The 20,172-nt window shown below is 60.0% G+C and overlaps 3 protein-coding genes across 3 annotated transcripts in view; 2 read left to right on the top strand and 1 right to left on the bottom strand.

Annotated features, from left to right (window-relative positions):
- ABHD1 (abhydrolase domain containing 1) overlaps positions 1-7,204 on the top strand; it is a 128,826-nt gene extending 121,622 nt beyond the window's left edge. The window contains exons 3-10 of the mRNA XM_082217805.1: positions 760-920; positions 1,063-1,242; positions 2,127-2,172; positions 2,290-2,402; positions 5,542-5,715; positions 5,856-5,904; positions 6,014-6,179; positions 6,273-7,204. Coding sequence (XP_082073931.1) covers positions 760-920; positions 1,063-1,242; positions 2,127-2,172; positions 2,290-2,402; positions 5,542-5,715; positions 5,856-5,904; positions 6,014-6,179; positions 6,273-6,523 — 1,140 coding nt within the window. The 3' untranslated portion in view covers positions 6,524-7,204. The remainder of the gene's footprint in view (positions 1-759; positions 921-1,062; positions 1,243-2,126; positions 2,173-2,289; positions 2,403-5,541; positions 5,716-5,855; positions 5,905-6,013; positions 6,180-6,272) is intronic.
- An 868-nt stretch (positions 7,205-8,072) lies between these two features.
- Positions 8,073-14,522, bottom strand: PREB (prolactin regulatory element binding). The gene is made up of 9 exons (XM_082217789.1): positions 14,333-14,522; positions 13,072-13,288; positions 12,482-12,702; positions 12,302-12,382; positions 11,194-11,318; positions 10,939-11,112; positions 9,539-9,611; positions 8,606-8,756; positions 8,073-8,518 (listed from the first exon to the last, which is right to left on the bottom strand). The coding sequence occupies exons 1-9, from the start codon at positions 14,465-14,467 to the stop codon at positions 8,424-8,426; spliced, it is 1,272 nt and encodes a 423-aa protein (XP_082073915.1). The 5' UTR covers positions 14,468-14,522; the 3' UTR covers positions 8,073-8,423.
- Positions 14,523-16,815: 2,293 nt separating this feature from the next.
- TCF23 (transcription factor 23) lies at positions 16,816-19,858 on the top strand. The gene is made up of 3 exons (XM_082217989.1): positions 16,816-17,204; positions 18,424-18,654; positions 19,218-19,858. Exons 1-3 carry the CDS (start codon positions 16,965-16,967, stop codon positions 19,353-19,355), a joined length of 609 nt encoding a protein of 202 aa, XP_082074115.1. The 5' UTR covers positions 16,816-16,964; the 3' UTR covers positions 19,356-19,858.
- Positions 19,859-20,172: the final 314 nt, after the last annotated feature.

Below are 20,172 nucleotides of genomic sequence, written 5' to 3'. Positions count from 1 at the left end.
AGGATCCATTCCGGAGCCCTGTTTGCATCCTGAACAGAACATTAGACGCGACGGTGTGTCTCCGTGTGGGCAGGTTGTGTTTTGCCGCTTCCATGCATGCCTGTGACGTCATTTTGAGCATCTGCGCATGCGCAAGCAGCGAAACCTGGAAGTAACACGCTCCGTTACTTCTGGGTTGCCGCGGAGCACAACCCAAAAGCGCTCAACCTGAAGCACATTCAACCCGAGGTATGACTGTATTTTAATATTCAGTTGGAAGCCGCCCAGAGTGGCTGGGGAAACCCAGACAGAAGGGTGGAGTATAAAGAATAAATTATATTATTATGATGATGATAGCCATCTTCCAATATCTCAAGGGCTGTCACGTGTTTCCTCCTGCTCTGGAGAGTAGGACCCAAATGAATGGATTCCAACGACAAGGAAGGAGATCCCAACTAAACATTAGGAAGGGTTTTTGGGCAGCCAGAGGTGTTTGACTGTGAGTGGCGTTTTTGCAGGAAAGGGCGAGCCAAGTCTCCCTGTGGAGCCAGGAGGGGACACTGCCTATGGGCATAACAAATGCCAGCCGGAGGCCCTTTGGCAAGAGGCGGGAAAGCAACCTCTGTGTGGGCAGCAGCAGCAGGGGCAGCTTAGAATGGTTAGAAGGGACCCCTAGAAGTCATCTAGTCCAACCCCGCTATTGAACTCCAAGGAAGGAGAGCTCTGGGGCAGCGCTGAGCTTGAGCTCCCTGTGACCCTCCTCTCTCCCCCCCCCCGCAGCCCCCGCTGCTGGTGGCTTGCCAGCCCTTCCGCTCCTTCCTGGAGAAATATTGCCCCATTGTGAACGAGACCTTCTACCCCACGCCCTGGTGCTTCGAAGGACGGCTCCAGACCATCGTCCGCGTCTTCCTCAAGTCCAGCCCGCCCGTCTCCTACCGCAGGTCAGCCGGACGAGGGGGGGAGGGAGCCAGGCCCGGGGTGGGGGCGGGTGCCAGTCTGCTTGGGAGATGGTGGGCATGGGGCTGTGATGCCAGGGAGCCCGTCTCACCCGCCGCCTCCTCCTCCTTGCCCTTTCCCATCCAGTGAAGTGCTGAGGACCGCAGACGGAGGCCAGCTGCTCCTGGATTGGGCTGATGGCGAGAGCGGGCAGCATCCAGACCCAGAGAGCTGCCCCATTGTCCTGTTCCTGCCAGGCCTGACGGGCAACAGCCAGGAGACCTACATTCTGCACATGGTCCTTGGCGTCCAGCAACGGGGCTACAGGTGGGAAAGGGCGCCCCGGGGGGGGGTCCTGGCATTGGCGGTGCTATTACTTGTTGTGTTACACCCCACCTTTCTCTCCAATGAGCTCCAGGTGGCACACAGGGTAGGCTGAGAGGAGAGTTTCATGGCCTAGGGGGGGATTTGAACCCTGCTCCCCTAGGTCATGGGACGCGGGTGGCGCTGTGGGTTAAACCACTGAGCCTAGGGCTTCCCGATCAGAAGGTCGGCGGTTTGAATCCCCGCGACGGGGTGAGCTCCCATTGCTCGGTCCCTGCTCCTGCCCACCTAGCAGTTTGAAAGCACATCAAAGTGCAAGTAGATAAATAGGTACCGCTCCGGCGGGAAGGTAAACGGCGTTTCCATGCGCTGCTCTGGTTCGCCAGAAGCGGCTTAGTCATGCTGGCCACATGACCCGGAAGCTGTCTGTGGACAAACGCCGGCTCCCTCGGCCAGTAAAGCGAGATGAGCGCCGCAACCCCAGTCGGCCACGACTGGACCTAATGGTTAGGGGTCCCTTTCCCTTTACCCCCAGGTCCTAGTACAACATTCTAACCATTACGCACTGCTGCCTTTTCCCATTCTTGTTTACTACTCTAAGGTAAACTGATTCTGTCTATGGAGGTTCCATTTAGCAATCATAAAAAAATGAGAAGAGCCCAGCTGCTGGGTCTGGTCACAGGGGGGCCATCGGGTCCAGGTTCCCACAGTGGCCAGCCAGGTGCCCCCCCCCGCCCAGGACCCTCAGGAGCGCCAGGGCAGGAGGGTCTTGGCCCTCTCCCCCCAGCTGCTGTTTCGCAGCAACAGGCATAGCATGTAGCCATCGCGACTTGCAGCCACAACTGCCCTTCTCCTGGGTTCTCACTCTCTTCCCGTCTCCCTCGCAGGGCTGTTGTGTTCAACAACCGAGGCTGCAAAGGAGAGGAGCTGCTGGTGAGTGGGGCCACAGCTGGGGTGGTGCACCCTTGGGTGCTGGGGGAGGGTGCTCTGGGACTGCAAGGCGAGGGCAGGATGGGCACCCCAACTCCCTGTCTCTCCTTCTCCCTCCAGACCCACAGGGCTTTCTGCGCCAACGACACCGAAGACCTGGAGCTGGTGGTGGGGCACATCAAGAGCCGCTTCCCCCGGGCCCCCCTGATGGCGGTGGGCGTTTCGCTGGGCGGGTGAGGCTCCGGCAGGGCAAGGGGGGAGGCGGGTGGGAAACGGGAGTTGTGCTGCAGGGAAGCAGCTCCGTTGCCCCACGATGGGGAGTCCCATTGCCTCCCATCTTGGGCCTCCTTCTCATAGGAAGGAAAGAGCACCAGGAGTGCCTGCAGGATCAGGCCCGTGAACTCTCTAGCCCAGGATCCTGTCCTCACAGAGGCCGACCAGGTGCCCATTGTGGGAAACCCAAAATCAGGAGTTGAGCCCAAGAGTCACTCTCCCTTCCTGCGGTTTCCAGGAACTGAGATTCAGAAGTATTGCTGAGCCTAGCTAGGAGGTACCTGCTGAAAGAAGCCTGGGCCTCCCCCCCCCCTGGAATCCCCCCCGGCCTGAGGCCAGGTTTCCTTCTGCCCCCCCAGGCAATGCCAAGGTGCCCCCCCTGAATCCTGGCTGCTGGGCACTTCAGGAAGGAGACAGGGGTCTGTGGCGGCTGTGGGGCTCAGCTCCCGCTTGCTTCTGGGCATCCGGGTGCCCCCTGTGAGAGCCGGGGGCTGGACTCAAAGGGCCCCTTTGGTCAGATCCTGCTCTTCTCTTGCCAGCCTCCCTCCAGGGCCCACCCACAAGGCAGGAGCTGGAGAATGACCTCTGCCTCCTGCTAGGACTCTTTTTATGAGCCAAGCGGCCTCTCCCCTAAAACAAATTTCCAGGGTGGCGGGGCAAAGGGCACAGAAACAGCTCCTGGCAGCGCCTAAGTCCTGGGCGAGGGCACTCTGGAGCGGATTCTCCTGCCAGTGGGTCTCTTTCCCAAAGGCTCCTCCTGCCCCTGCTGCTTCTCTTAAGCCGGTTAGGGGCGAGGGTGTCCTTGGGGAGACCCTTTGGAAGGCGCAAGGCTCCCCTCGCTCAAGGGACCCACAGGCCTGGACCTCCTGTGTCTCCGAATCCAGCCATGGTGGGAGGGGAGGGAAAAGGAACTGAAATGCCGGCTTTTGCGCCCACACAGCCGGGACTCTGCTGCGGTTGATCATCTGGGTGAAAGGGAAGGCAGAGCGCAGCTTGCCCGGTTGTGGTGTTTACGGGAGCCGGTGAGTCAGCCTTCCTGCTCCTATGACTCAGGCGTTTGCTCCCAGCAGCGTCAGACTCCGCTTGATGCTACAGAAAGGTTTCCCTTACTGGCAAGAGCACGTTTGCCAGCTGGGGCGCAGGGAAGCCCCTGGGCAACCTCCCAGAGGTTCAGATGATTTGTTGTTTAGCCGTGTCCGCCTCTTTGTGACCCCCTGGACCAGAGCACGCCAGGCCCTCCTGTCTTCCACTGCCTCCCACAGTTTGGTCAAACTCAAGTTGGTAGCTTCGAGAACACTGTCCATCCATCTTGCCCTCTGTCGTCCCCTTCTCCTTGTGCCCTCCATCTTTCCCAGCATCAGGGTCTTTTCCAAGGCAGTCTTCTCTTCTCGTGAAGTGGCCAAAATCTTGGAGTCTCAGCTTCAGGATCTGTCCTTCCAGTGCGCACTCAGGGCTGATTTCCTTCCGAATGGAGAGGTTTGATCTCCTTGCAGTACATGGGACTCTCAAGAGTCTCCTCCAGCACCAGAATTCAAAAGCATCCATTCTTTAGCGATCAGCCTTCTTTATGGTCCAGCTCTCACTTCCATACATCACTACTGGGAAAACCATGGCTTGAACTATACGGACCTTTGTTGGCAAGGTGATGTCTCTGCTTTTTAAGATGCTGTTTAGGTTTGTCATTGCTTTTCTCCCAAGAAGCAGGCGTCTTTTAATTCAGCTGATAACCTTGTCCCAAAAGAGCAAGGGGCTCAGTCCAGCTCTGAGCTGCCAGGGGGCTGTACCCCCCCTTCCACCACCAGATCCAGTCTGCTTGAGAAAGGGACCCCCAGGACTACTAGAAATGCCAGAGGAATGCTCCGGTGTGACACCGGAAGTGGCCTGTGGCAGCCATTGGTGTTCGTTTCCTATAAGCCGTGGTGGGGGAGACCTGATTGCGCCAGATGTTCCAGGTCTGCCCCGTTTGCCCCTCTGGACTGGCAGGCCTGCTCCTCCAGAACTTGCCCCCGTTCTTCTGCCAGTGTGGAGAATTCGAAACCAGGACTCGGAAGTGCAAAGCAGAAGTGGATCAAGGGTGATGCTCCGGAATGGGGGTGGGTGGGCTTTTACTGGAGCAGCTCGAGGGATGCCAGCATTTGGCCTGAAGCTGCCTGGACCTGAAGAAATGTTCTGAGCAGCCTGGAAGCTGCCCTGAGTCTTGGCCCCAAGGAGGAGGGTGCGGGTGTCGCTCACAGTTCGCTGCACGGACGTGCAAGAACAGCCTGCAGGATCAAGCTGCTGGACCCCACAGCGTCCTGTTCCCAGAGTGGCCCCAAGGGCAGGATTCAAGCGCAAGCGTCCTCTCCCCTCCGGTGACTGGAATTCCTGCATTGCAGGGGGTTGGACTAGATGACCCGTGGCTCCCTTTCCGCTCTATGAATCCAAAAGCACTGCTGCCTCTCAATGTTGGGGCAGAGCAGAGCCATCGTGCTTAGTAGCCGCTGACAGCCCTCTCCTCCTCCATGAATTTGTCTTCTCTTTTAAAGCCACCCCAGCTGGTGGCCAGCACTGCCTCCTGTGGCAGGGAGTTCCACAGTTCAACTTTGTGGCGTGTGAAGAAGTCCTTTTTTAAAATCCATCCTTAATCTTGCAATGTTCCACACTTTAACCATGTGCTACATAAAGGACTTTCCCCCCATTTTATAAACTTCTATCGTGCTGCCTTTTCTCCAAACTGAGAGGGCTTCCCAGAGAGCTGCTGGCCTATCACAGGGGCCGCCTGCAATAGAGAGGGGCTGGGGGGGGCAGGACAGGGACTGGTGGTCCAGCTGTGCCCAGAACGTACCTGGGGCAAAGCCACCCCTCCATCCATTTGAAGCATCCCTCTGGAGAGCCAGCGTGATGTAGTGGTTCAGAGCGGTGGACTCGTAATCTGGGGAACCGGGTTTGCGTCTCCGCTCCTCCACCTGCAGCTGCTTTGGGCCAGTCACACTTCTCTGAAGTCTCTCAGCCCCACTCACCCCACTGAGTGTTTGATGTGGGGGATGAAGGGAAAAGGAGACTCCTGAAGGGGAGTGATAAAGCGGGATATCAAATCCAAACTCCTCTTCCTGCCCCTAGGATCCTGGTGCTGAACTACCTGGGGCGCAAGGGCCCGGAGGCCGGACTGGTGGCCGCCATGACGTGCTCCGTCACCTGGGACTCCTTCGAGACCACCCACTCCCTCGAGAGCCCCCTCAACCAGGTGCTCTTCAACCAGCACCTGACGGCCAACCTGCGGAAGCTCATCCAGCGGTGCGTTGCTGTTGGGGGGGGCAGAGGCAGCTCTGGCATTCTGGCCCCCTTCCGGGAGGGAGGGGCCCCAAGACCCCCCTCCCAGAACCCCCTCTCCCCTCCTTTTCCATTCCCTGCTCACACCTCAACCCTATTTCCAGGCACAGGAAGGTCATTGCTGAGCGAATTGACGTGGACCACGTGCTGAAGGTACTGCCCCCTCCCTGGAAGAGTTGGAAGGGACCCCCGAGGGTCATCCAGCCCAACCCCCCTGCAACACCGCAACAAACGCTTTGGCGCTTGTGCTCTCTCTTTGCAGGCGCGCAGCATCCGGGAGTTTGACGAGCGCTACACGGCCGTGGCCTTTGGCTACAGCTCCTGCGAGGAATACTACCAGGCCGCCAGCCCCTGCCAGAAGGTGCACAGCTTCCGGGTCCCGGTGCTGTGCCTCAACGCCTCCGACGACCCCTTTTCCCCACTTCACGGTGAGTCCCCCGGCCTCCTCCCAGGCGGGCGCCCCTCTCCCCCCCCCCGGGGCTCCCGCTCTCGACTGACCCCCATATCCGCCTTCCTTGCAGCCATCCCCATGAAGGAAGCCCAGAGCGTCTCCACCCTGGCGCTGCTGGTGACGGCGCGAGGAGGGCACATTGGCTTCCTGGAGGGGCTCCTGCCGCGCCACCAGAGCTACATGGACCGCGTCTTCGCCCAGTTTGCGGGGGCTGTCTTTGAGCACCAGGAAGAGCTGGCGGCGGCCGTGGCAGCCGAGCAGGAGCAGCAGCTGCAGCAGTGCCACGAACAGGGGCCGGGCGCCCAGGTGGCAACCTCCTAAGCAGAACCAGGGAGGAGGAGGGCCCTGTGACCCCCAGCGCAGGCCCTGTGAGCCCCACAGGTGGAGGGCCTGAGCTTGTTGCCCTGCTCCTTCCAAGAGGGGAAACCAGAGGCCAGCAGCCCCTCCAAGAGCCTGGCGCTGCTGGGACCAGGACCGTGCAGAAATACAAGATGGCTTTTCCAGTACCTTGGCGTGAGGCTGCTTCCGTTCCGGGCACAAAGAAAGCTGCACTTCTCTCGCACAGAAACTTGCTTCCACCCCAGTGAGGAGCCCTTTCCCCTCTTTCTTTGGGGGGGGGGCAGCAAGAGCTCGGGGGCAGAGCGGCTGCTCTGCCTGCATAAGGCCTTGGGTTCAAACCCCTTTGGCAGCGTCTCCAGGGAGGGCTGGGGAAAAAGACTCTGTCTGAAGCCCTGGAGAGCGGCTGCCAGTTAAAGAACTATAGAACAGCTGGCAAAGGACACCCATCTAAAATGGCCGCAAGCCGCTTTGGGCTGCCCTAAGTGACTAACAAGTTTAATCAATAATCAATAATAATAATAAAGACCCAAGAGAGCCACTCCCAGCCAGCAGCAACCACAGGAGGCCAAACTGGTGAAAGGAGAGAAAGGGCTGAGATCTTTGATTGATTTGGGTTGATTTCCTGTAAAATAAACACACACAAATGTGCACATTCTACTCCCACCTACCGCACAAAAATCTCTCCGTACCACTCAGAGCCAGGCTGCACGTTGGGCAGGAGGGGTGGGCTTGTGGGGAGACCGACCCACAGAAGACCATTCCTTGTCCTTTCCACAACTGCTCTGGGCCTTGTCGCCCCACTCCAGCCTCTGATTTCCTAGTTCACTCCCTCAGGGGGTGATGGGCAGCCGGCTCAGAGCACACCTGGGCAGCCGCTGAGCCAGGTAAGACTTGCTTGCACCTCAATGAGGGCAGAGGGTGGCATGCAAAGGCTGTTCGTAAGACAACTTCATTGCTGGAGAAATAAAGGGCTGGCGTCATTTCAGGACACGGCAACTGGGAGCCAATGGCATCGGTAGCAGGATCCTCACAGCTGATCTGCGGAAATGTGAGCTTCCTGGGAAGCTGGAGGAACCCAGCAGCAGCTGAGAGATTCCTGACAGGCTTTGCACATGGCGGCGCAAAGGATCGTCTCAGCTGCAGGAAGGGAGAGGTTTAGTGTTACACGGAGGGAAAACAGATACTGGAGTTGAGTAAGAGGAAGGAGATCAGATTACAGCTTAGGGGAATTTTTAGCGGTTTAGTTGGGTCATCGCATAAGTCGTGGGTCATCTAAGTCCAACCCACTGCAAGGAGAGAATCTGAGCTCTGATCTGCATTTCCGCAGCCTGATGGCACATGCAAACCCTAAAAAGCGCATGTGCCCACAAAAGGCACAAGCCCAATTTACTAGAGTGGGGAAGGGGTCCCATGCGGCAGACCACCTCCACTGCTCCAAGTCCTGGCGCAGAACAGCCCCTCGCGCACCTGCGGGGTGCTCCAGCCCTGCCCCAGCCAGGAGGGGACAGACGAGGCAGGCAGGGAGCAGAGCTCTGGCTCCATCATCTCGTTTAATGGCAACTTGCAAGACCCCCGTCGTGGGGCTGGGAGGGGCCTCGCTTGCCCAGCGCAGCCGAGGCAGGAATGTTTCAACGTGGCAGTCCAAAAACGGAGGAGTGGGGCTGCCCCACCCCGTAGTCACCAGCGGGGGGGGGGACGGGGGACGAGGAGAGTTCATGCCCCACCCCAAGACTTCATCTGTGGGGGTTCTGCCCCCCTGGCTCAGCCAAGCACACCTGTCCGCAGGCTCTGAGGGGGCAGCCTTCGCCCCGGGGCCTTCTGCAGTCTGTGGGGTGAGGAAGGGGTGGGCGCCCCCCCAGCGCAGGAAGGGCAGAGCCGAGGCCTAGAGGAAGCCGGGGAAGGCCAGCTGGAGCAGCAGGACCGAGGCCACAACGAGTCCAGCGCACAAGAGCAGCATCAGCCACACGGGGAAGCTCCCTGCGGGGAGAGAGGGGAGACGACTGAGCAAAGCAGGGAAGGGCCCCCCCAAGCCCCCCTGTGGCAGGGGCCCCGCCCCCAACCTACGTCGGCAAGGGATCTGGTGCAGGCGGCAGCGGCTGTCCACGGCCACGCTGAGCAGGGCTGCCTCGTTGTCCTGGAGCAGGTCAGGGGTGTCCGGCAGGAAAGCCAACGCCGTCACCACAATGCCGTGCGCCTCTCGCACGTAGTACAGCCTCTGCGGGAGAGAAGAAGAGCCGGCCGGGTCAGGCCAGGGGTCCCTCACGCCCCACATCCTGTTCTCACTGTCGCCAACCATATTCCCCAGTGGGAAACACATGAGAGGATCCGAGTGCGAGAGCTACTTTCCAGTAGTTTCCAGAAACTGGAATCAAATTGATTCCAAGCCAAAGGCCAGCTGGAACAACTCTGTCTTACAGGCCCTGTGGAAAGATATCAGACCCCGCAGGGCCCTGGTCTCATGAGACAGAGCGTTCCACCAGGTCGGAGCCAGTGCTGAAAAGGCCCTGGCTCTGGTTGAGGCTAATCTAACTTCCTTAGGGCCCGGGACCACTAGGGTGTTGCTATTTATGGACCTTAAGGTCCTCCGTGGGGCATATTGGGAGAGGCGAACCCCTAGGTATGAGGGTCCTAGGCCCCACGTGAAGGTCTTCCAGAGAGGGAGTGGGGGGTGGAGGAACAGCGATGGGGCTCTCAGGATCCGCACTTGTTCCCCGATGCCATTTAGGCCCCCAGCCCTTGGAGGGAGGCGGCTGGCCATGCCTGCAGCGTGCCTGCCCTCAGGCTCAGCCCCACCCCTGCCCAGCCGGCTGAGGGGGGGGGGCTTTTCTTTTCTGTCACCAGCACCGCACAGTGGATCCCTCCCAGCTGGACTCCAGCCCTCTCTGTGCTCCAGGACCTGCCCAGGGCCTTTGCTGGCTCTCTCCTGCCCTTGGGCTAGCACTGTCAGGCTGCCCACAAGGCCAGGAGCCGCCTGGGAAGGAGCGGGAAGTTGCCTACCTGCAAGGAGAAGGCCACGAAGATGGCCACGGAGCCCGTGACGGTGCCCAGCCCCAGGAATGTGCCCGTGTCACTGCAAGCACAGACAGACAGCCGTCAGCTTCAGAACAAGGCAGGCAGGTTTGTGGGGGACCCCACCCCAAAATTGCACGGGAAATATAAAGGCGGCATAAAACACATAACAAAAACAGGAGAGCGGGAGCATTGGCACATCTTCAGAAATCTTACGTCAGGGGGAGGCAAAGTCACTGCAAATGCAAAAACAAGCTGGACCTCAATGGGGAGAAGATTGAGCAAGGCAAATTGTTCTGGCGTTTTCAGACAGGTGCTCTTTGCGTGATCCGGAGGCAGATAAAATAATCTCCCTTTAACCTACAGCAAACGTGGGCTGTGGGTGCTTGCAGTGTCGCAAGGGCTCTGACGCCAGGCCCGCCAGGCTACATTGCGCAACGGCTTCTTGGGCTGCGCTTCTGTGTTTGCCTTACAGCAATCGGCAAGTATGTCAAAAGTTCTTTAGCGTATATACGGAGAGCCCTTTCAAGGCCAGACACATCTCACCCCCAGAGCGCATGAAGAACCCCTCTTTGGAGGTGTTTACGCAGAGGTCGGAGGACCAGCCACCAGGGACCCTTTAGTTGTGGTTCCTGCCTTGCAGGGGGTTGGACTAGATGGCCCATGAGGGCCCTTCCAGTCCTACAGTTCTGTGATTGTACAGTTCCTAAGAAAGGCAGCCTCCCTCCCTGAGGACTTCCAAGGGGCCTCTCATGGAATTGTGGAGTTGGAAGGGACCCCGAGAGTCCTCGGTCCGGTATACCTGAAGGAGCGTCTCCACCCCCATTGCTCAGCCCGGACACTGAGGTCCAGCTCCGAGGGCCTTCTGGCAGTTCCCTCCCTGCGAGAAGCCAAGTTACAGGGGACCAGGCAGAGGGCCTTCTCAGTGGTGGCACCTCCTCCCAGCAGATGTCAAGGAAATAAAAAACTATCTGACTTTTAGAAGGCATCAGAAGGCAGCCCTGTTGAGGGAAGCTTTTAATGTTTAATAGGTTATTGTATCTTAGTGTTTTGTTGGAAGCCGCCCAGAGTGGCTGGGGAAACCCAGCCAGATGAGCGGGGTATAATATATTATTATTACAACCCAGCAAGGCAGGAATCTCAACTACAGCATCCACCTGGGATTAAAGGAGAAAGGGCTCAACCCAAGGGGTGCAGGCTGCAGGCAGTGGGGAGCTTCAGTATCAGTCTTGCCCCAGCAGCCGGCCAAGGGGACCGGCCCTCTTCCGATGCCACCAGATTCCAAGCCCCAACGGCCAGCAAGGCCAGTGGTCAGGGACGGGGGGAGTGGAGCCCCTCGGTGCCGGGAGGACCCCGAAAGGAGGAAAGTGAGAGAGGCGTGGCCCTACCTGACGGAGAGGCAGGAGACGACCTCGTTGCCGCAGGGCCTGGTGAGCAGCGGCAGGAAGCTGTGCCCGTCCCACTTGGTGATGTAGCAGGGGGGTGGGCGCCGCTCCCGCTTGTAGGGGATCTGCACCGTGTAGAGACGCAGCGCCTGTGCCTGGTCCTCCACCGCCCCGAACCTGCGCCAGAAGGGGGAGGAGGCGTCAGGGGACGGACAGCCCACGCAGGGGCCCCGCCTGCCCCCCTGCCCAGCCCGTTACCTGCAGGCCTGGTAGCGGTAGGCCTTTTCCGGGATGCCCGGGAGGTTCTCGTTCCAGTGGAGCCCCGTCACCATCTGGTCCCGCTGCCAGACGCAGCACTGGAAGTCCCGGCCCACCGTCACCACCTGCGGAGGGGCGAGAGGGCGGGGCTCAGGGAGGGCGAGGGAGCTTTCCTGGCTGGAGGAAGACGGAAGGCAAAGCGACGGCTGCTTCCTGCCTTTCCTCCCTTCTGCACCCAGCCTTGGGAGACTTGAAAGGTCTGGATTGGAACTCAGAGCTTCATTTCCACAAGCCGGGACTTTGCCCCAGGGGGAGCATTTTGCAAGAAGCCCAATGGCCTCAAGGAAGGGCTGGAAAAGGCCTAGCGACCCAAGGGCGGAGGGGACCCCGTGGGCTCAGAACTACGCGTTCATTTTGCTCCCTGGGCCCGGCTGTGCAGCGCAGACCCACTGCCTGCCCCACTTTTCAAAAGGGGCCGTTTGCTTTGAGCCCCTGGGCTGAGAGACGAGGAGAGACAAGGATGCAAAGCTCTCCCCGACCAAAATTAAAAACGCATTTCCTTGACATACAAAGAGCCCGGCTGCTACATTTGGTCCTGGTCTCATAGGGGCCGATCGGAAGTCCCCCTGGGAACCCAGCGAGCAGGATCAGAGTGCATGAGATCTCCACCCTCCTGGGGTTCCCAGCAACTGACGTTCAGAAGCATCCCTGGCTGCGACGGGGGGGGGGGGGGGAGGGCACAGCACAGCACAGCCAGGAGCCCCCCACAAGCCTTTTCTCCATGAACTGGTCAAATCCACTGCTCAACCTGCCTTTCTGGGGGTCTCTGTAGCCCCCCTCCCTTGCTCCAGGAAGGAATATGCTGGAGACCCCTCTGCACAGTCACAAGAGGAACAATCCTCTAGCCCCATGGACACCCCAAGGGCACCTGCCTTGGCATCGCCCATCTCCCTCCTCCTGCTCTCTCTGGGTCTCTGAACCCAGACAGCGAAGGCGCCTCTTCCCTTTGCAAGTGAGCGACTCTTCCAGGGACCACCAGGACGGGGGTCTCGGGTGCTTCTGCGGTGCCCCCAACAGACCCCCAGGGACCAGACCAGCACCCCCTCACCTTGTTGTCTGGGCTCAGCGCTATGTCCTCAATCTCCCCGTTGTGGGCCTGGAAATCCAGGGATTTCTTCATGCTGGGGAACTGCAGAGAAAAGGAGATATTTGACCCCCCTGGCACCAGAGCACCCCCTCTTGCCCTCCCCACCATCACAACTCCCGTTCAGTGCCCCCCTCCCCTTACCTCCCAGACGCGCAAGAAGCCGTCCACGCCCCCCGTGGCCAGGAGAGTGTGGTCGTGGTTGAAGCAGACGGCCTTCTGCAGGGCGTCCGGGCTGGTGTCCGTCTGGACGCAGTGCAGCGTCTCCACGGCCACCTCGCTCGTCTCGCTGCGCAGGCCGCCGTTGCTGCCCGACCCGCTGGGGGTGGGGGCCTTGCGCCTGCGGGGGCCCTTGTCGCCAGCACCTGGGGGCGCAACGGAAGAGACTGAGGGCTGTGGCCAACGCTGCCCACTCGCCGCCCACCATGCCCCTTCCCTCAGGGGAGACGGAGCAAGGCTGCAATGGAGGAGGCTGCAAGCTGGCATTCCACTGCTCCGGAAGGGACCCAAACCAAGAAAGGAGATGCCAGTGAAATATCAGAAAGAACTTTCTCCCCTGGAATCGATTTTGCTTCCTTGGAGGTTTATAAACAGAGACCAAACGGGATCTTTGAGCTGCGATTCCTGCGTGGCAGGCGGATGGGCTAGATGTCCCTTGGGGATCCCTTCCAACTCTACCATCAGCCCCACCAGCGGATCCCCCTCTGCCCCCTCTCCAGGGGGCTGGATCCCACCTGCTTTGTCGGGAGCCCCTTCGGCCCCCGCCTCTTCCGCTTTCTTCCCGCTGGGCTTCTGCAGGCGGAAGCTGAGGATGTGGCAGGAGGCGTCCTGTCCGGCCGCGATGAGGTCCCCGGCCAGCGCCATGGTCATGGTGGCACGGGTCTCCGTGTCGTGGGCATGGAGCAGCGAGGCGCACAGCTCCCCCCCTCGCCAGTCCAGCTGCAGGAAATGCTGGGGGGGGGGAGAGAGAAAAGAGGGGGGCAGGTCAGCCATTGCTAAGAAGATTAACCCCTTCGTGCATTCCCCCCCCCCGGGGACAGGGCTCCCCCTCTTTCCCCTTGCCCTGGGGGCGCTTCCAGTCCCTCCTCCCCCTTGGGCCAAGGGGAGCACCCAAGGGTGCCAAGGGGGGGGGAAGGAGAGGGGGCAGGTCAGCCATTGCTAAGAAGATTAATCCCTTTGTGCATCCCCCCCCCCGGGGACAGGGCTCCCCCTCTTCCCCAGACCCTCCTCCCCCTTGCCCACCCTGCCAAGGGGCACCTGAGGGTGCTGGGGGGGGCAGGTCAGGCATTGCTCAGAAGATTAACCCCTTTGCGCCTCCCCCCCAGGACAGGGCTCCCCTCTTCCCCCTCGCCACCCCCCCCCGTGCCAAGGGGCACCCAAGTGTGCCAAGGGGGATGAAGAGGGGGGGCAGGCCAGCCATTGCTCAGAAGATTAACCCCTTTGCGCCTCCCCCCCAGGACAGGGCTCCCCTCTTCCCCCTCGCCACCCCCCCCCGTGCCAAGGGGCACCCAAGTGTGCCAAGGGGGATGAAGAGGGGGGGCAGGCCAGCCATTGCTCAGAAGATTAACCCCTTCAGGCCTTCCTCCCCACCCCGGTGCAGGGCTCGCCTCTTCCCCTTGCCCCTGGGGGGGTCTTCCAGGCCCTCCTCCCCCTCGCCCACGGTGCCAAGGGGGAAGTCAAGGGTGCCGGGGGGGAGGAGAGGGGGGTCAGCCATTGCTCAGAAGATTAACCCCTTCGCGCCTCCCCCCAGGACAGGGCTCGCCTCTTCCCCTTGCCCTGGGGGGGGGTCTTCCAGGCCCTCCTCCCCCTCGCCCACGGTGCCAAGGGGGAACCCAAGGGTGCCAAGGGGGGGGCAGGCCAGCCATTGCTCAGATGATTAACCCCTTCACGCCTTCCTCCCCCCCTCCCCGGGGACAGGGCTCCCCCTCTTTCCCCATGGCCCTGGGGGGGGGGTCTTCCAGGCCCTCTCCCCCCGCCCCCCCCCGGTGCCCTCACCAGCCCGTTCTTGATGCCCGTCTTGGCCGCGCCTCCGCCGCCCGCGATGAGGGCCAGGCGGGCCCCTCGGTGCACGCGCAGGGCGTAGAGCGGGAAGGGCGCCCGGTAGAGCTCCGGGGGCCGCCGGGGGGCCATGGCGGGCGGGTCAAAGGTCAGCTCATGCCCCCCCTCCTCCTCCTCTTCCTCCTCCGCAGCCCCGCTCGCTCAGGTCCCGAGTGGGCATGCGCGGACTCCCGGCCCACGTCAGCGCCCAGCCCGGCCGGCGAGAGAGGCGTCGCGCGTCAACGCGTCATCCCCGTCGCGCGGCGCGCCATCTTTGGGAAGGGCGGAAGCCCGGAGTCTTAAAGAGACAGCCGCCTCCGAGATGCTGCGATCCTGAGTTAGTGGCAGGTTCAAAAGTCTTGCCTGGGGCCGACTCGCGGCTGCTGCTTCTCCTGGGTCCCAGCCAGGGCCCGATTGAGGTCTGATGGGGCCCTTTCTCGGTCCAGCTGCCCTTGGTGTTGAATGTATGCAAGATGGTCATTGATGGACCTCATAGGCATCTCCAGCCATGTGCACATCTTTCTATGCAACCAGGCCATGCAAATGTCGGCAGCCTATGCAAAGAAAGGAGCAAACCAGGGATATTTTAGGGAACAGGCGAGCAGGCGGGGACCATGACTTACCGTATTTTTCGCCCCATAGGACGCTCCGTCCCATAGGACACACCTAGTTTTTTTGGGGGGGAATAAAGGAAAATTTTCCCCCTTTATTTCCCCCCCAAAAGCAGGTCGGGGAAACCGAACCAGGTCGAGGAACAGTGGGATGGCGGCGCTGCGCCTCCCTGCTGTCCCCCGAGCTTGTGGGGCTGGCCGATGTCTGCCCGGCGCGAGGGGCGCTCTGCTTCAGGGCGCCCCTCGCGCTGGGCGGCAGGCTGCTATCCGCAGCCTAGACATCCCTGCGGGACCTCCCACAGGGCTGCCTAGGCTGCGGATGTCTTCCTGAAGCCTGGAGAGCGAGAGGGGTCAGTGCGCTCCAAGCTTCAGCAAAAGCCTGCATTCGCCCCATAGGACGCACCCAGATTTCCCCTTCATTTTTGGAGGGGAAAAAGTGCGTCCTATAGGGCGAAAAATACGGTACATCATGGGAGCCTGCACAGCACAAAACACGGTTGCTGTATGTAGGTTTTATTTCATTTGTTTTTTATCTTACATTTTGGAAATGTATATCCAGTTTTTTTCCTTTAATTTTTTTTTGGGGGGGGCAAAAGAATGGAGCCCTAAGCTATAGTTTGTTTAGCCTATACAGTGGTACCTCAGGTTAAGTAATTTGTTCTGGAGGTCCGTTCTTAACCTGAAACTGTTCTTAACCGGAAGTACCACTTTACCTAATGGGGCCTCCTGCTGCTGCCACGCCGCCGGAGCACAATTTCTGTTCTCATCCTGAAGCAAAGTTCTTAACCCGAGGTACTATTTCTGGGTTAGTGGAGTCTGTAACCTGAAGCGTCTGTAACCTGAGGTACCACTGTATGTAAATCCAGCACTGGTCCCAGCTCTGGCCAGGAGTGAAGCAGCCGCAGCAGCAGCAGCTGCCCTCCTGCCTCGCTCGCCCCTTTCTTCCCTCCCCGGGGGGAGCACAGCTGCACCGCCACTTTTTGATCAAAAGCTCCTGGGGAGCAGAGACTTAGGAAGAGAAGTAGCCCATCTGATCCGGCAAAGACCCCAAAGAACCTAGGAACCAAGATAGACTGCCTCTGGACCTGGAGGTTCCAGAAGAACAGAAGGCGAGGCTGCTGGATCAGGCCCAAGGATCAGGCCATCTCGTCTGACATCCTGGTCTCACAGCGGCTGAGGAGGAAACCAGCAATCAGGATTCGAACACATGTACGTATTCTGACAAACTCAAACTCATAAGGATATGTATAACACAATAATTTGTGACAGTATTAAAGATAAGAGTTTATGAGTAGAGATAAATTCATGTTAGTCCATACTCAGATTTGACTCCTTATGAGTTTGAGTTTGTAATCTCTGAGTTTGTAATCCTTGTCAGAATGCATACTTTGAATGGGTTAGTTTTTGTTACGATTGACTATTGATTTGCGAGGAGGGACCACTCCCACTATTGAAACGTATATTGGCCAGAGTTCTGGGTGTGCATTTTTCTTGGTATATTTAATAACAAGGTTTCCCTTAAGGGTTGTCCACGGTGAGAACAGGAGGCTGGACTAGACGGGCCCCTGGCCTGATCCAGCAAGCTCTTCTTATGTGCTCTGTGTGTTGCCGAGCCCCTGCCTGCCTGCCCCAAAGCAAGGCCAGGCATTGCAGCGGGTTGGACTAGATGACCCTCAGGGGTCCCTCCCAATTCTGTATTTCTATGATTCTCTGGCCAGGCTCGCCTGGAGGGCTGCAGGTGCCCCTGCCATGCTCAGGGCTGGCACAGAGGCAGGGGGCCTGCGTTCCCCGAGGTCCTGTGGGTGGGACGGAGGGTCTCTTTCTGGAGCCAGCTGGGTGGAGCTGCCTGAGCTGTCCCAGCAGGAGGCTGGGCTGGGGCCGGATCCTCCCAGCTGGGATAGGGGCGCTGGGAGTCCTCCTGGCGGCCGCAAAGCACATCTGGCCCCAGAGGAGGAGGATTAGAGCCAGCAGCAGGAGGGATGGCCGAGCCGGAGTCTGTGGCTGGGACCGGGGAGAAGGCGCTTGGCCCCTGCGCCCCCCAAGCTGCCTGCCTCCTGTGCCGTGGGAGCAGCAGCCAGAGGGAGTCCCAGCCGCCCTCATCCTTGGGCCGCAGACGGAGGGGGCCAGTGGGGCTGAGCAGGAGCCAGAGAAGGGGCAGCAGAGCCAAAGGAGCCGGCCGGCTGCCCGGGGATGAAGTGCCAGTCACAGCTGCAAGGAGGGTAAGGAGGGCAGCAGCCAGGGGGCAGCCGATGGCTCAGGGGAGAGGGTTGCTCTCACGCTCGGGTCCTGCGCGTGGGTTTTCCGCAATGGGCATAGGAGGCTAGACTAGGTGGAATCCCCACTGACCAGCAGCTGGGCTGGTGTGATAGAACAACCCAACAAAGGCCCAACAAAACATTGATTGATTGATTGATTGATTGATTGCACTTCTATCCCACTAGAGAGCATAAGGAACCTAGGAAGCTGCCTATGTTCCATCTAGCTCAGTATGGCCTACTCTGACCGGCAGCAACTGCTCTCTAGGGTTTCAGGCGCGGAGTCTCTCCCAGACCGGGACCTTTTGCAGGGAAGGTCTGCCGCTCTGCCACTAAGCTACGACCCTCCAAGGCGCTCCAGGTTGTGTACATGGTTCTCTCCCTCCCCATTTTGGCCTCACACCAACCCTGCCAGGGAGGTCAGGCCGAGAGCGACTGACTGACTGACCCACGGCCACACCCAGTCCGCTTCCTGGCCGAGTGGGGATTCGAACCCTTGTCTCTGCCAGGCCCCATTTGGACACTTCTGTGGCACACTGGCGCGCTTATGCAGCTGGGGTGGCGCTGGGGGTTAAACCACAGAGCCTAGGACTTGCTGATCAGAAGGTCGGCAGACGGGGTGAGCTCCCGTTGCTCGGTCCCTGCTCCTGCCAACCTAGCAGTTCAAAAGCACATCAAAGTGCAAGTAGATAAATAGGTACCACTCTGGCGAGAAGGTAAACGGCGTTTCTGTGCGCTGCTCTGGTTCGCCAGAAGCGGCTTAGTCCTGCTGGCCACATGACCCGGAAGTTGTACGCTGCCTCCCTCGGCCAATAAAGCGAGATGAGCGCCGCAACCCCAGAGTCGGCCACGACTGGACCTAATGGTCAGGGGCCCCTTTACCTTTACCTCTGGCACATTGGCTCTTATGTGGCTGGAAATGTAGGGAGTCGTAGGTTTGGAAGGGCCTCCCAAGGCTCATCTAGTCCACCCCATTGCAGTGCATGAATTGCAGCTAAACAGCTGGAACAAAGGAGCACAAGGGCACGCTCAGTCAAGCCCCCAGTTCTGTGGGGGGTGGGTCATGCGATGTCCTTGCTCTGGGGCCAGAGGAATGTGCGGCTTGGGCCTGGCCAGGCGGCCAGGCAGGGGCCCATTGGTAGCCCCACCTTGGGCTGACGCCGCTGCGTCTCCTCGTCCTCAGGGCCGCAGGAGGGCCCCCGTTGCCGCCCGGGAGCGAAGCCGCGTGCAGACCCTCCGCCAGGCTTTCCTCGCCCTGCAGGCGGCGCTGCCCGCTGTGCCCCCTGGCACCAAGCTCTCCAAGCTGGACATCCTCCTCCTGGCCACCAGCTACATCACCCACCTGAGCCAGACCCTCCAGCAGGGGCCCCTCGCGCCCAGGATGCCCCCAGCAGCCTTCTTGCACCCCCTGAAGGTAAGGGGGGGGGAGAGGGCTGGTCTCCACCTCCTGGGGTCTGGCATTGGCAGTTGCGAACGGGCAATGGAGGGAGCTCGCTTTGGCAGCATCTGCCAGGGAACTGGCAAGCCCAAGTCGCACGTTGAAGCACTGGTGGTTTCCTCACAAGGAGACCTGCAAGGCGGGCGGGAATATCTGTTCAGCAGCCAGAGTGCCAGAGTCCTTTGGGGAAGCCCTGGGGGGGTAGTGGGGGTCCCTGGGCCTCCCCCAAGTTTGTTTGCTTTGCACCCTGCTCTTCCACCAAAATGACTTCCAGAGCGACCTATATACATTTGAAATGAGACAGGCCCTGCCAGCAGGCTAACACTCCCCCCACCAAAAAGCCTCACGGCATGCAAGGTAAAAGCAACAGGGAGGGAAGAGGAAAACTCAAAACTCAGGCACCGATTTCGAAACACTTGTTGATTATGATTATGATGATTGGCTGGCCCAGACCAGAGGCAGGAGGGACCCGACAGAGCGGCAGGGCTCCTCTCTCTCCTTCTCCCCCTCACCCCCCATCTCACCTTCCTGTCTTGCAGAAGTGGCCCCTGCGCTGCGCCCTCTACGTGGGCTCCTGGCCTGGAGGCCGCCCTTCCGCACAAGCAGCAGTCGCACCCTTGCCTGCCCCCGGCGGCTGGGCTCAGATGGGTCCTGACGCCAGGGGGGCACAGCCATGACCCGTCTCCGTGAAGCAAGACCTGACAGTGGACTAGACTCCCTCGGAAGGGAGACGATGCTCTAGCTGAGATTCCCGTGCTGCAGCGGGTTGGGCTGGATGACCTTTGGGGATCCCTCCAACTTGACAGTTCTCTGCTTCTCCCAGGGGTGAGGGTGCCATGGGGTGCTTCCTGCCTCGTGGAGAAGCCTGGGGCCCCCCCAAACCCTCCTCTGCCCTCTGGGGCTGCATTGGGAGGGACAGTCGAGACCCAGGCTGCTCTCTTCCTGGGTTACAGGACCCCTCTGGACCCCTTGAAAGCCGTTTGTAGTGGGGACTGGAGTCCATACCCTCTAATGCAGGAGGTCTTAGGTGGGTCAGAGGGAGGCGACCTGGTGCAAGACCACTTCCAGCCTTTCGCAGAATCCTCGAGTTGGAAGGGACACCTGGGGTCATCTAGTCCAACCCCCTGCAACACAGGAATTTGTTCAGAAACATCTTTTCTAACTGCTCTATATAAGCAGCTTGCCTCCTGCAATGTGTGCCTGCTGGAACCCTCGAGGTGGAAGGGACTCCAAAGGCCCTCTAGTCCACCCCTGGCGCTGAGCTTATGGCCCCCTGCTATGCCACACCCCCCCCGACTGTTTCCAGGGCTAATGGAGAGGGCTGGCTTTGACTGCTAAAGCCCTTCGGGGTTTGGGGCCAGAAGGCTGTGGGGCTCGGCTTCCTCTCGGCCTGGAGCCCAGAGGACGGGCCTTTCCTTGCCAGAGACCCTCCCCCAGAAAGCCCTTCCTGAATTTTGGGGGGTTTGGCACAGACAAAACCCTCTTATCTTCTCA

Source organism: Podarcis vaucheri (assembly GCF_965113315.1).
Source record: "Podarcis vaucheri genome assembly, chromosome: 3".
Classification (NCBI taxonomy): Eukaryota; Metazoa; Chordata; class Lepidosauria; order Squamata; family Lacertidae; genus Podarcis; species Podarcis vaucheri.
Note: the sequence above shows the minus strand (reverse complement) of the source record. Positions and strands in the feature narration are given on the sequence as shown.